This window comes from Vigna angularis, chromosome 4 (assembly GCF_016808095.1).
Source record: "Vigna angularis cultivar LongXiaoDou No.4 chromosome 4, ASM1680809v1, whole genome shotgun sequence".
NCBI classification, from domain to species: domain Eukaryota; kingdom Viridiplantae; phylum Streptophyta; class Magnoliopsida; order Fabales; family Fabaceae; genus Vigna; species Vigna angularis.
The window spans coordinates 38,212,135-38,226,341 of NC_068973.1; the positions used below are offsets into that span (position 1 = coordinate 38,212,135).

Sequence of the window (14,207 nt, forward strand, 5' to 3'; positions counted from 1 at the left end):
CGATATGCAAAGTTAGAATTCTGTATGAAGTAATGAATTTGGTGATGCAAAGGTAGAAATGTGGTAAGTAGGTAGTGAATAAGAGTAGTAATAAATAAGAGTTGTAACAGGTTCATTCGGTTGCACAGTATAATCCATTTATCGGAAATAACAACAATAAATTCATGTAAAAGTAGGTAGGATCATCCTAGCTACCAAAAATTGTTCGTCATGAGATGGTTTGCTTACATCACTCTTTGAATCTCCTCTCCTGTGTCTGGCCACCACAAAACCAAGAAAGGACACTGCCATGAGACTAAAACAACAGTGTTTCACTTTCCCTGTCCCTCTCTTTTCATTTGCCTTGTGCGCTTAGTTGTTACATTCTGACGGAAAAGCTTGCAACCCCATTTCTTTATTTACTCTCCTTTCTCCTCACATTAGCCTTCTCGGATTAAAATAGCTAAAAAGCAAAGGGCTTTCTCTGAAATATGTTTCTGAGGTTACCTGCCATGAACAGGAGTTTGAACAGAGAGAATCCATATATTTTGATTATGATGATTGCAGGGAAACAGATAATAAGGGGTGTTGAGGAGGACAAAAGAGATCAGAGAGAGCCAAGACATGGGCCCAGTAAAGCCTGCAACACAAATGAGTGCCACTGCACCAAACACTGATGTCTTCACCCTTCTCCTCCATCTCCCCCTCTTTTCTGCCTCTTTACCTTTCCCTCTTAATTTATGGCTTTTTTTTATTTCCATTCGTCTCCAACATCCCCACTTCCTTTTTCATTCTCTTTTCGACTTTGACTCACTTTTTCCTTTCCATGCTCTTCTTCTTCAACTTCTTGTCTTTAATGTGCAAGACTAGAGGAAAGCTTGATGGGGTCTAAGGAAACGACACTCTTGTTTTGGGCTTTGGACGCTTGAAGAAAAAGATTTTTCTGTTCATGCAAAAGAAACCAACACAACTTTCGTGTTGGTATTGTTTTTTTTTTTTGGCATGGTGTAAGCAACTTTGGAATGCCTTGGTTTCTATTTCTTGCTTTTGAACAAATATATAGCCTTCTTTTTCATTTTCCTTTCACATTCTTGTAGGTTCTCCAAAGACAACATATATTGGCAAGGAGTTGTTAAGTGTTACTCCTTTGCAGATTAAGTGAAGGTCGGTTTTGCTAGCTCGCATCATTTTGGTTTGATACTTGACGTCTTTTGTCTGTCAGTTGATATTTTTATAACTAATCTAAAAGCATTCTTTGATTATCTTTTATTTATCCATTTCAATTTTGTTTTCTAGTTTATCAAAGTAAACCTTTTCTGGAAGACAACTTCTAAATCAATAGCCTCATTTATTAATTACTTGTTATTTGATGGAGAGAGATATGTATATCGCTCCACTGGAGATTTCTGGTCGAGGTGCTACAGTAATAGATGAAATATCCCAGCATCCCACCTCAAATCCTCTCATTCAGTGCTATTCACTTGACCTTAACAACCAATCCCATATCATAAATGGAATTTCAATGCTTTCTGGAGAGCAAGGTGAACCTACAAGTAATGTCCATGCTGATGCTTGCTTCATTAGTCCATCAACTATTGCTGACTCCACTCCATTAGTTACATCACGGAGAAAGACTATTGTGGGAGATGCCTCAAATCCCATGGCGAACTCTGAGTTTCAAGAGCATTTAGTTGGAGGAGTGCCCCTCACTCCTGCTTCGCTTGCTGCCATTCTTGCTGATAGAATTGGTCTTGAAGAAAATTTGGAGAATTCAGCCGCCGCCCTAGCTCCCTCAATCTTTTCCACGGGGGCACTAGAGGTATTCTTCAACAATTTGCATGGTACTTCAAACCCTTGGTTTGGAACTTTTGAGGAGTGTGCTTACAATGAAATTCCTAGTAAGTGGAATGCTAACAAATTTCCTAAAGCTCCAGAGAATGATGGAACTTGTCAGCCCTATTCTTCTGTGGCAAACCTGGATCCAAATGTATGGGCAACATCAAACGTTGCAAACATGGCCAACTATGCTCACTATTCCTCTAATTTTAGTAAAGAACTTTCTCTGAGTCTTGCAACATCTACAGCCGCAGGACAGTGCTCAGACGTGACTTGCTCTAATATGACCCCGTGCATGAATGGAACCATTTCCTGCAGCAGTAGTAGGGAAATTTCTATGAATTTGGGTGGTAATAAACATGCACAAATTTCACCGGAAGTACTGGAATCGAGATACCTTCTTGGGATTCAAGAGATACTTGCTCAAATTGCAAGATATTCATTTCAAAATCTGGAACAGTTAAACTATTCAGCCCCTGGTAATAGAGCAGGTGGACACAAGTCAACTTCAGCGTTTCCACCCAAGAGAAACATCTTGACAGATCACAATGCAAGTTCTGTTTACGAATCTCATGCAGAGTCTCCTTTGCAAAGGCAGGCTGCTGAATCTAAGAAAGCTCAACTGCTGGCACTTCTACAACTGGTATGACACTGCATAAATTAATTCTTTTGATGTTCATATTAATTATGGTCATGGACAGAATCATGTTAGTAATACATTGCACTTGTCCACGTTCAGATTCATGGATGGTATATAAATTGCTAAAGTTGGTTCATAATAATGGTCTAAAAAACGGATAAGTAGAGGTGTTTAAGAGTAGAACATGTAAGTTTTCATCGTGAAATATTGTCATACAACTAACTAGTATCTCTTTCTTAATCAGGTGGACAGTCGATACAGCCAGTGTTTGGATGAGATACATACTGTTGTATCTGCATTCCATGCAGCTACCGAGCTGGACCCACAGATACATGCACATTTTGCTCTTCAAACCATCTCTGTCCTTTACAAGGACTTACGGGAGAGGATTAGCAACTACATTCTTGCCATGGGATCAAGTTTCAAAAAATCGTGCACGGAAGACAGTGAATGGTCTATTGAAACTTCATTCCTTCAAAAGCAATGGGCTCTCCAGCAGTTGAAAAGAAAAGATCAGCTGTGGAGGCCCCAGAGAGGCTTGCCGGAAAGATCTGTCTCGGTTCTACGGGCATGGATGTTTCAGAATTTCCTACACCCGTGAGTTTCAAATATGCAATATGCCTTCTTGGACTGGCTCTATACTTCAATCATCAGAGTTTTATCCATGAAACGAATTTAAAGAATATATGTAAAGAAAGTATTTATTTATCATTTAATGGATTTCAGGTATCCGAAAGATGCAGAGAAGCATTTACTTGCAGTGAAAAGTGGGTTGACTAGAAGTCAGGTATTTATCTACTTGTTTGTTTGTTACTTTGTTCAAAGATGAACGATCTGATATGCTTGCTTGGTTGTGTCTTGAAACTCAGGTATCCAACTGGTTTATAAATGCTCGTGTGCGGCTGTGGAAACCTATGATTGAAGAGATGTATGCTGAAATGAACAAAAGAAAGGCCTGTCGAAATGAAGAAGAAATCCAGAATAACCATGGGAACAGGATAAGCATGAGTAATCAAAGGTTTAATGTTAACTAAAGGTGTAACAAAGTCGCATAACGATATAAAGCACCTTTTTCTTTATTCAAATAGAAAACAGAACTGAGGCCAAAATCTGAGCTTATTGTTTTGCATGGTAGGTAGGGTATATTATTTATGAGGATGTCCTGTCCATGAAGAAAATAGAATGTTAGAAAATTTCACGACATTTATTTGTCCATCCGTTCTAGAACTCGACTTATTTTGGCTTGATTTTTTATTCCATGGCGATGCACCAGTAAATGGGTGAAGCCGTAAAAGCGGTTTAGGTTCTTAAGAAGGTAAAGTCCAACATTGAAAGAGGCTCATGTTAAGGCAAAGTACCAGGTTGACGCCATTAGTCATGCCATGGAGGTTTGGGCATACCTGCAAGAACTATCAAGTTCGTCATTGTAGAAAAAACTATTACATATACTATCTATGATTTTACAAATTAATTTCTTAACTCCTTTAACAGGAAAACAAAATCCTATGTTGCTTTCATTATTTCACTTCAGCCTTTCAGGGTCAGGAATCTCTTGAGGATAAATAAACTATAAGTATCAGCAGGTAAAAAGATACCGACATGAAAAGGAATTGAGTGTAAGATTAAATGGTGTGCCCACCGTTTTAGCTTTACAGTTGTAACAAAAACTCCTTTTTTTATTTATTTGTCCAAAAATAACACTTTTGAAGCTTTAGCAACTATGTATGTAGACTAGCTAACTTACGTCTATGACTACACAAATGAAAGAATGACTATAGCTGCTTTCAAGTAAACTCTTCCCCCTTTTTCTTTCCTCTGTCGATCCTCTGTTCGTCTCCATCTATCTACAATGACATGGCCCCCTTCACCAGAATTTTGACAAAACAAAGAACTATAAACTTGTGCAACAATCAAAATACAAAATAGGTGCTAATCTTTATTCATCTACGACTACTACCGTACTACATCTCCACTGAAATTCGTGTCTTTATTGGTTTCAATTTCAAACCCATGCTCTCCGGGGAGTAAAGCTCAGGAGAAATGCAAGAGGGACTCAGGGGACTTCTTGGGCTGACACTCAACTTAGATGGTCTGTACAAGCCATATCCCATGAGAAAGTACTCCAACGGTGTTAACATGGCCTGAGGTTGCTCCTCTGTTACCATTGACCCACACGCTTGAACCTGCACTTCCACCCACAATAGCTATTAAATCTAGTTCATTGTTTATTGATAAACACATTCTTCTCACAAATTAAAATGAATATGAATTGTCTTACGCACTTCAACTAAGGCACTGAATCGTCTATCCAACTTAGATGTCATGTGGAGAGCCTCGGAGTGAAAAGGAGACATATCCCCCACAAAAATTAGTGAACGACAATGTAATTTTCTCAATCCTTCACTGATGTCATGTCTCCTGAAAAATGCCAATACAAAGTTATGGCTATGTTGCTGTTTCATAACATGTGGAACTAGAGCGTCACCAAATGCATTTATGCATGAAAACTGGTAAATTAACAACGAGTGCATGTGTAATTAAATTCTGAATCTCCGACTGACTTCTAGCAGTAATTGATACCATGCTGAGAGCAACTCCACTCCTACCCCCACCACCACCCAACTCATACATATGTATATTAAAATAGATAGTCACTTTCGAGTTGGATGAAAACCACTATTTTGAAGTGTTATCTTACCCATTAATCGCTTCAAGGAACCGCCACACATTCAAACTCTGCCTCTCATCCAATGACTGTCAAGAAATATTTAAAAGAGAGTCAGGCAAGGCCTCAGTTTCAAATGCCAACAAACCAGTCCATACATGGAAGCGTTAGTAAGATAAATTGGGCTAACCCTTTGGCATGCTTGAACAATATCAGACACTGGCAAATAGTCACTGCCTCGAACTTCCTATCATTACCAATAAAGTTAATGACTCAACCTCGCACACTGAAGGAAGGGGAAATTTTCTTTTCAGGAATAGGCATACCTTGCTAAAGTATCGGTTTAGCAATATTTCTTTAACCACCCCACACATGCCGTAAAAGTAGAGTAAATTTGACATGACCTGCAATTATTAGTCTTTAGCAAAAGGTGGTATCTCACAAAGAGACAAAGGCTCTCAGGTTTAGAAAAAGAACCTTATTGTACAGCCATTCAGTCCAAGATGGTGCTTTACATAATGGGGAAACAAGTATCAAACCAAGAACACGGTGTCTATATTTCACCTGTTGTTAAAATAAGAAATATCTGTGAAATCCCATTCAGCCATTTAAGAATAGTAAAAAGAAAGAGAGACAGTGTATATATACAAAGACTCACAGCAAATAAGGCAAGAATGTAAGCCCCAGCAGTTACTCCCATACACATCACTGCACTCTGACTGCAAAGGAGAGAGGAGAAATATATTAGATTGCCTTCTCAAGATCAAGGAGACGCGATCAGTTGCACAAGTTATAAACCCGTCACTTTTAATGCAAAACGGAAGGATATTTCAGTTGCAAATATAGTAAATTAAAAGAAAAACAAACAAATATTTCAAATTGAAGCCAAATTGAGATTAATCTAACATTTGTCTTCATGCTAAGGGGACTGGAGCTGGAAAGGATGGATTAGGGAATAAGACCCTTGTTTAGGAGTTAAAGGTTTTCAGAGAGTAAGAGATTAAGAAGGAAGCAGCATAGTTTCTATACTGAATAATTTACATTCACTATACCAACCCATAACTTGGTTACTTGGAAATAAAGGTTTTACTGAAATTTTAAATTTTCAACAATAGGGAACGAATCTGTTTCTATTTCATATTTCATTCCATACCCTATCTTTCCATTTGATTCCACTTCACTACCTCTAAAATTTTATACTATGAACTAAATGGAAAGAAATTGATCGTGAGCTGAAACATACCCAAAATAATTAAGAACTTCTGCTATTTGATCAGCTAAGTCGTCGGCAGAAAGAATTGGACGGTCTGTATCAATGGCAGCAGCTCCCAACTGCAATAATTAACGAAAAGTATAAAATGATAAGAAGCTGAGATACACCCAAAATTAAAAATATTTAAAAATGAGTTGGTATAAGTAGCAAGAAACAGCCTATTACAGTTTCAAGAAATAAAGTTAGAGACCTCGTGTCCAGGTGGACTAATATGATAGATGCAGAAATTGTGAAGCAGTAGCGAACAGGCTTCTGGACAAAATAACAACCCTTGAAAGCAGGAGACATCTGATGAAACCACATGCAAGAAAATGGTTAGATTATTGATTTGTCAAGTAGACAAACAGTAGTTTGGACAAACTTCTTCATAAATATTTTTAAGAGAAAAAAATAAGAAAAATTATAAAAAAAAATTGTATTAATTAAAATTAGTTTAAGCCATTCCTTAATTTGTAAAAACCCTTTTATGTAGCTTCTATAATTTTTTACTTTATTTTTAACTGGTGTATAAGCTAATTTTAGCCTATAAAAAAGTTTTTTTTCTTATTTTTCTTTTTTAGAAGTGTTTATAAAAAAACTAGAGGCTCAATGTAAGCAAAGACATAAAACATCGCTTTATATTACGACATTTTATGTATAAAACTTTATTTTTTTAATTTTTTTTATAACCATTATATTGGTAAATCACAGGGTCCCTTGCTTACTGAACACAAACCACTGTAATTTATGGGATTGTAGTAGCACCATAATTTAATTACACAAAACTACCATTATTCCAATACCACATCATTGAATCTCTGCTTAAATGTAAAGAGACATATCTCAACTTATTGATTAAAACAAATATATGAATGAGAATAATTTTTTGGTTAAATACATTTTTTTTGTAAATATATACATAACCACACCAATTAATAAATAAAAAGATTTTGTAAATCACGTGGTAATTCATTAAAAATAATAAAGAAATGCACTTGAATGCATATTAATGAATAAAAAACTAATTTCTTAGTCAATGCCTTACATAGTAAGAGGAAATAAGTTATGGTAAGAATACAGTCATTACCTTTTATTTTCTTTTATTTCTAATAAGTTAATGAAATAATAATTAAATTAAGAAAAGAAAAAGGGTTCATAACTTAACCCCTTTCATATACACACATACAAAAAAAAATAAACTAAAAAGTAATATTAAATAAAGCATTTATTTTATTAAAAACACAATACCAATGTAATAGATGTTTTTCTTTGGATAAATATAACCATGCTATAAAGTATATTGTAACGGCCTAAAATGAGTACTCATTAGCTAGAATCATCTTATGGAAAAAGTTTCATGATACCTACAATTTAAAGCCAAATCAGGATACGTGATTAGCGCTGGTTTGTCCTGGTCCCCATACACAGCAACAGATACGCAACCATAGCGAGTTCTTACAACATGTTCCTGCAAAAAGACTAGCTCATTAATCTGGAACAGCGCATAAAAATACTCACAAGAAACCACATAAGAATATGATAAAACACCTTCTTCATGTTTTAACAGCAAAAAGAAGAGTCAACAAAATATAACTACATCATCTAATGTAAGGTTCCAGCATAGACAAGAGAAGTGTGTAAATCCTCTGGTTTTTCAGGGGTGCCCATTCACTTTGAAAAAGAAAAAATGAAAACAAAACCAACAATCTTTGAAGGCTGACACTCTGCAAGTTAAGAAAAATAAAAATAAAAACATATCAATCTGCACCTGCCAGAATCTCATTGGTGATAGCCATTAAGACAATTATAAAAATTAAAATCAAATCCAATTTATTTAATTTATGGAAATCATCCAACAAAAAAAAGAAGAAAAAAAATCTTCATTCACTGGAAAGCTTTAAAAATTCCATTATGTCTTAATAGAATTCAGTGAGCTTCTGAAGCAATTCAACAACATTATGAAAGGAAAAAGAAGGACGTAGTTTTTAATTAATCAAACAGGGAAGAAACAGAATGAATTAAAAAAATCGATAATGAAAACAAGAATTGAGTTAAAGTGAGTGCAATGAAATGAAATGGTTGTTTGTGAGTGTTAGCGTTGGTTACCTCAGGTGGAGGAGAAATGGCTTCCATGTCCACCGACACCGACACGGTGTCCGCCATTTCACTCTCAATAGCGTCGTGAATGTGTAACCACTCACACTCCATTCCTTTCTTTCTCCTGATTCTTGTTTTTATAGGTAGTTCTCAGCATTAGCATGCGTCAATTTCTCTCTTTCTCTCTGCTGGTCTCGCACGAGTCACCGACGCTCATCCCGTGCCAAATTCAATTCAAGCCACGCCAGCGCTCCTCATTAACACTCTCTTACTTAACCCCATACTCTGCTTCGCTTAACCATGGTTCCCAAGCCGACACTTTTTCCTTCACATTTTTTATCCCTCCCTTTTTAAATATTAATAACTAACATATTTCTTTTTCATTAAAATTGCCACTGTCAAGTCCAAACGGACCCGATTTGGATTTTTAATTCTTTTTTCTGGTCTTTCATGTCAGCTTCTAAATTATTTCTCTTTTAACCATTTCCATTAAATGGATATTTTCAAATATAAAAATATAATAACTATTTGTTTCATAAAATTTCGGGAAACATGTTTATAAAACAATATGTAGTTATAATTTAATGGTTAACTTTATAAAAATTGTGTTATATATGAAATTATTGACATATGATATACATTAATTATGGACATATTAATTATTAAATTCCATACAGAGCATACCACATGAGATGTGGGTTTGGTTATTATAAGTCTAAATAAATATAACTAAGTTAGTACACATAATATTGAAATAAATGTGTTAATTAAAATTTATTATTATTATTATATTATTTTAGAGCATGAATTAATTCCATTAATCATAAAATTTATCTTACATGCTGTATAATGCATGAAATTAAATTAATTACACTGAAATTAACGCCCTCGATCCTTCTTGGGGAAAAACAAACTAATTTTTACATTAGGATAAAAGTAACAAAAATAAAGTATTTACCGTATGAAAATATAATTGAGATTTTAAACTCATTCTTCTGTAAATATTTATTTTATAAATTGAGTATAGAAAATTATTAAAATATAGTGAGTATCCATGAAAGTTATATCACTGGTTAAAAAATAATATAAACAAATTTTAAGATAAATAGAATATTTTAATGAAGAAAATTTGTTGAATCTCTCTTATTTATCCTTGTGAACTTAACGTGTCTTCATAGAGTAAATCAGAAGTTTATACGTTAAATTTCATTTTGAAGCTGTCATAATTTTAATTTTTCTCTTTAGTTGAGATTTTTAAACTGTTTGAATTCTAGTTTATGTAAAATCGGTTAGTGTTGATAAACGCATTCCGCAAAATTGTATACTTCAAATCATTTATATGGACCTTTTTTATATATTTTACAATTGATATATTAGTTTAGAGATTAATTTATCCAATAATTACACTGATACAATCAAAACATTGCATTAACTTAACTAACGTGTTGTGTTCTTGAAAAAAAAAAATTAAGATGTCTCGTGTCTCATTTTTAGCATGTGATACAATTAGAACAATGTCTAACTCGAGACCTAACCAAAAGTTTAAATTATTTAATCAATTATGATTAAACAATTATAACGTCGTCAAAATATAGCATAATACTATATCATAGATTAATTACATATAATAATATGATAGATCAGTTCATTAAGAGTTAGTAAAGTATTTAACAATTACAGTTATCCAAAAATAACCATAAAACTAAAAATTTTACAGAATATCATAAGTTTGATACAAAACATAGGAATAACCCGAACGGTGATACAACATACTGTATAAATCGATCGGTTTGCAAAAGGAATACTAAATCTATTGACCGAACGGTCCAATTCAAAACTATACACAACAGATGACTGAACGGTCATAACTTAAGCGACATGATCTTCGCCTTCCAACACTTGCTCCACCGAACACTCGTCACCTTCTGCTCACATCCACAGGATGATCATCGCAAGGGAAAATAAAACCGAACGAACAAGACATGACAGAACAAGAAAATAGGGTAAGTTATTGTAATTTAATTATAAACACATATATGCATTTCATGCAAGTTCAATCTATATGAAACCGAACGGTACATCATACAACAATGAATACAATTCATCACATACAACCAAAACATCATCATTATAAATATATATAAACCGAACACTATGACTTGACCATCCGGATTGTATGAATATGTAGCTACAATCGTCCTTGCACTTGTGGTAGTGTAACAGCTAACATCAATCAAGCTACTACCCAAGGTTAATCTCATACTACCTACCTCGGCACCCTGAGGCGGTAGGACCTCCTACCATTCTCACTCATGAGTTATTCCTCTTTACTTGAGAATGAGTAACTCACAGAATATCAGGATGAACGCCAGCTTAGCATATCCATATTCATACTTTACAATTCTACAACCATCCATGACACATTCCTCCTTGGAATTCTCTTCCACAATATTTGAAAGTATAAATCTTCAATTCTTAACATACACAATCATTCATCAATTAAATTTTCACATAATAAAGAGAAAACATGTGAACATTGGAGACCGAACACCTTCACACTATCCAACCGAGAGTACCGAATGGTTCATAATAGACAAAATAGAAGGAAACTGACCGAACGCTATTATTGACAGACCACCATAGAAACCAACTACTAGGCTCTTAGCTCAACCCAAAGAGTTTAAACCAACACTCATAACTTACACTGAAACTCTTAAAACTTATACCGAATATTATACTAAACCGGGTACTTATAGGTTATTGGATACTCTATCCAGACCGAACACTAGTTTAATATTAGAACACTGCGATTAGACCGAACGGTCATAAATAGATAATACTGCTAATAGACCGAACCCAGTTAATGACTGAGTACGAAACACAGCCGAACGGTCAACAGAACAAATCTTTGAATAACAATTCTTAAACCAAAATAAAATATTTTCCTTAATCTCAAACCCTCAAAACGTGATTTCTAAGTTATTTTAAACCTATTCCATTGAACCTATTACACACTGCTCACTACTCACCTTTTCACACACTATCTTCTCCCACCCAGACTAACCGAACGTTCTACAATAGGAACTCCAATCCAGTTCACATGTCTCGGCCAAACACAAAATTTGAATACAATTCAATCAAACATACCATCATTCATACATGCAAACGTTCACACATCAATTCCAAACACAGGAAAATATAAACCACTAGCTTCCCTTACCTTGAATAGACTAGGAATTTCCTAAGCCTCCACCACTTTGAATAATCAGCAATCACTTCTAAAGCAACCCACTACAATTTCGATCAGTGAAAAGGGACCAACCAGAGGATCAAAACAGAAACATGTTCGGAGAGAGAAAGATGAAGAACACATGCAAACTGAACAGTGCTTGCATGTATCAGAAATTACAGAAACTTTAACGAACGAGAGAAATTACTTACCCACTTCGCACAGTAGCTAGATTGATGGAAAAGAAACTCTTGCCACCAAAGAAGAATTCAAATACGGCCTAGATGATGATCAGCAAAAGAAGAAAGTGAGAATTTTTAGAGAGAAGAAGGATGATTATAGAGAGAAGGAGGAGAAACTCAGAATTCCGGAGATAAGAGGTGCATGCAAAAGTGGCTCAACGTTTGAAAATTTTGCTTATATACTACCATAAAAAACCGATCGGTCAACCAGATACACACACCTGTCTTCCACTTTCTGAATTTTCTAAACCTCACATTAACACTTGGATTCCACTAAAAGCTGAATTTAATGGTTCTGACAATAATCAGTTTTGGTACACATGCACAAAGTTGATAATTGATTTTTCACGTTATTATAAGATTAATGATAATTATAAGGAATTTAGAAACTTTTAATTGGTTATGTAGTGTTTGGATTTATTGCAATGAACAAATTAATTGGTTCAAATGAATTTAATAATTATATTAATTTAATCAAAACATTACCCTAGTTAAATAAACGTGTTGGGGTTTAAAAAATAAATAAAAGCTAAGTGAAATTTTAGAATGGGTTTACACCACTTTATGATATTCCTTTATTACTTGAGATAAGTACATAATGTCACTGGGTTTATAACTTTTTTAACTTTGAGATAATTACATAATGTCACAAAAGTACAGTAGTATTTTGCAACTCTTAGGCTTTGTTCTTTTGTAGTGATTTGGAGGAGATGATTTTGGGGATATGATTTGAGTAGATTTGAGAGTAATTTTTTTGTTGTTTTTTTTAGTGGATTTGTGGGTAATTGAGAGTGAATTTGGAAGTATAGTGTAGGATTTGATTGATGTGACAAATTTAAAAAATTAGTTTAATTGGTAAAAATTAAAGATTACCAAAATGCCCCTAGTTATTAAAATAATATAAAATGTTATTTGTTAATGTTATATTTAATTGTAGAAATGTTTATTTGTTAATGTTATATTTGATTGTAAAAATATTTATAAAGAATAAAAAGTTTAAAATAATAATTAAAATTAATTTTAGCCTTCTTATTAAACTAGTTAAACGTAAACGGAAAATTTAAAACAAAAAGTTTAACATACAAACGTTGATTTAGCCATTAAACTGCTAATTGAAGGAATAAAGTAATAAAATTAATTAATACAAATTTGAAGTCAAATAGTATAAAATAATAAAATTGGTAAATTAATTAATAAGGGAAGAAGGGAGAAAGAAGTTACTTGTGTGATGTGTGAGTGTAGGTAACGTTTGGAGTTAGGACAAAAAAAAAGATAAAGACATGCGTGGCAACAAGTGTCAAATGAGAAACAACTATCAGATGAATAACACCAACATAAACTTTCGTTCCAATTCTCGGATTCTATCGAACTCAGTTGACTCAGTCTCACACAACACACACTATCCCTAGAAAAACCATTGATTATTTATCGACTGACTTGGTGGAAGACTCGGCGCGGCGGATATGGCGTTGTTGGAGGAGAAGCAAGTGGAGGAAGAGTTATCGTACCCGATTATGGTGGCGGAGTTCACTCGGCGATGGACGAGGCCGACTCATCCAAAGGTGAGTGCTCGGAGGTGTAGAAGCAGGTCGATCGCCGCTGGTGAGCGAGGATATTTCCTGAGCCTGCCCCTTGGCTTGTCGCTTCCAGGGGTGGGCTTAGGCTTTAGGGACTTTGAAGGAGCATTCGAGTCCTTTGGGGGACGACCCCTTGGCCGTGGAGGGGACACAACGGTGCCCGGTGACACAAGGGCTGGAGGAAGTGACTGAGGCTTATTAACCTCTTTAGTGGCCATTGATGGTGCAGGCTGTGAAGATGTTGAAAAGCTTGCACAGTATCCTCAACGAACCCCACCAAAAATCTACAAACTTTAACAAATTGCTTGAGGGTACACTTGACTTTTCCCATAAAATCCGTGCAAATCTCTTCTCTCGTGCGGGTGACCAAACTTCGTCCAATCCCGCAAATCCTTCGTTGTTGATCCTTCCTCATCCGCTTAAACGAACAACACAGGAGATTCAAATCATCGCTCGCAATTTTACATGAACAGTGTAATCTGTTCATGCGAACACACGCTTAGCATTGTTTTTCTTTTCAATTTTATTCTCTTTTAGGATGAAAAAGAAATACAAATTAAGGATTCTATTAACAATGTTTTTAAGGTATATTAGTCAATAAGTTTTAAAAAATTATTAAAAGTTACAAAATAGTTCATTAAAATAATATAAAATAAATATTTTTACATGTCTCAATAAAAACTTATAACT

General features: G+C 34.7%; 2 protein-coding genes across 9 annotated transcripts; one reads left to right on the forward strand and one right to left on the reverse strand.

The window, feature by feature from the left end:
- Window positions 1-175: 175 nt before the first annotated feature.
- Window positions 176-3,658, forward strand: LOC108331932 (homeobox protein ATH1). Its single transcript, XM_017566960.2, has 6 exons — window positions 176-986; window positions 1,077-1,143; window positions 1,276-2,458; window positions 2,700-3,052; window positions 3,182-3,242; window positions 3,325-3,658. The coding sequence occupies exons 3-6, from the start codon at window positions 1,349-1,351 to the stop codon at window positions 3,487-3,489; spliced, it is 1,689 nt and encodes a 562-aa protein (XP_017422449.1). The 5' UTR covers window positions 176-986; window positions 1,077-1,143; window positions 1,276-1,348; the 3' UTR covers window positions 3,490-3,658.
- LOC108331933 (protein NDL2) lies at window positions 1,483-8,699 on the reverse strand. 8 transcript variants are annotated; one of them, XR_008248419.1, is made up of 15 exons: window positions 8,479-8,699; window positions 7,741-7,840; window positions 6,584-6,681; window positions 6,364-6,452; window positions 5,779-5,839; window positions 5,598-5,684; window positions 5,447-5,524; window positions 5,311-5,367; window positions 5,154-5,209; window positions 4,738-4,873; window positions 4,413-4,638; window positions 4,200-4,317; window positions 3,814-3,855; window positions 2,741-3,617; window positions 1,483-2,466 (listed from the first exon to the last, which is right to left on the reverse strand). XR_008248419.1 is itself a non-coding variant. In XM_017566961.2 (11 exons), exons 1-11 carry the CDS (start codon window positions 8,578-8,580, stop codon window positions 4,417-4,419), a joined length of 1,086 nt encoding a protein of 361 aa, XP_017422450.1. In that variant the 5' UTR covers window positions 8,581-8,698; the 3' UTR covers window positions 4,111-4,416. The 8 variants fall into 8 exon arrangements, 1 of the variants encoding a protein (XP_017422450.1); XR_001832455.2 differs by having other exon boundaries at window positions 2,741-3,410; window positions 3,524-3,617; window positions 4,200-4,638; window positions 8,479-8,698; XR_008248417.1 differs by having other exon boundaries at window positions 2,741-3,091; window positions 3,211-3,617; window positions 4,200-4,638; window positions 8,479-8,698.
- Between the last annotated feature and the right edge of the window lie 5,508 nt (window positions 8,700-14,207).

What these genes read in the sequence shown, in the direction of transcription:
- LOC108331932 (XM_017566960.2), top strand. Translation starts at nt 1,349, where the DNA reads ATGGAGAGAGATATGTATATCGCTCCACTGGAGATTTCTGGTCGAGGT. An exon ending in TTTCAGAATTTCCTACACCC is followed by an intron (nt 3,053 to 3,181) that starts GTGAGTTTCAAA and finishes AATGGATTTCAG; the next exon opens with GTATCCGAAAGATGCAGAGA. An exon ending in GTGGGTTGACTAGAAGTCAG is followed by an intron (nt 3,243 to 3,324) that starts GTATTTATCTAC and finishes CTTGAAACTCAG; the next exon opens with GTATCCAACTGGTTTATAAA.
- LOC108331933 (XM_017566961.2), bottom strand. Translation starts at nt 8,580, where the DNA reads ATGGAGTGTGAGTGGTTACACATTCACGACGCTATTGAGAGTGAAATG. An exon ending in TTAGTCCACCTGGACACGAG is followed by an intron (nt 6,453 to 6,583) that starts GTCTCTAACTTT and finishes TAATTATTGCAG; the next exon opens with TTGGGAGCTGCTGCCATTGA. An exon ending in CTGAATGGCTGTACAATAAG is followed by an intron (nt 5,525 to 5,597) that starts GTTCTTTTTCTA and finishes TAATAATTGCAG; the next exon opens with GTCATGTCAAATTTACTCTA.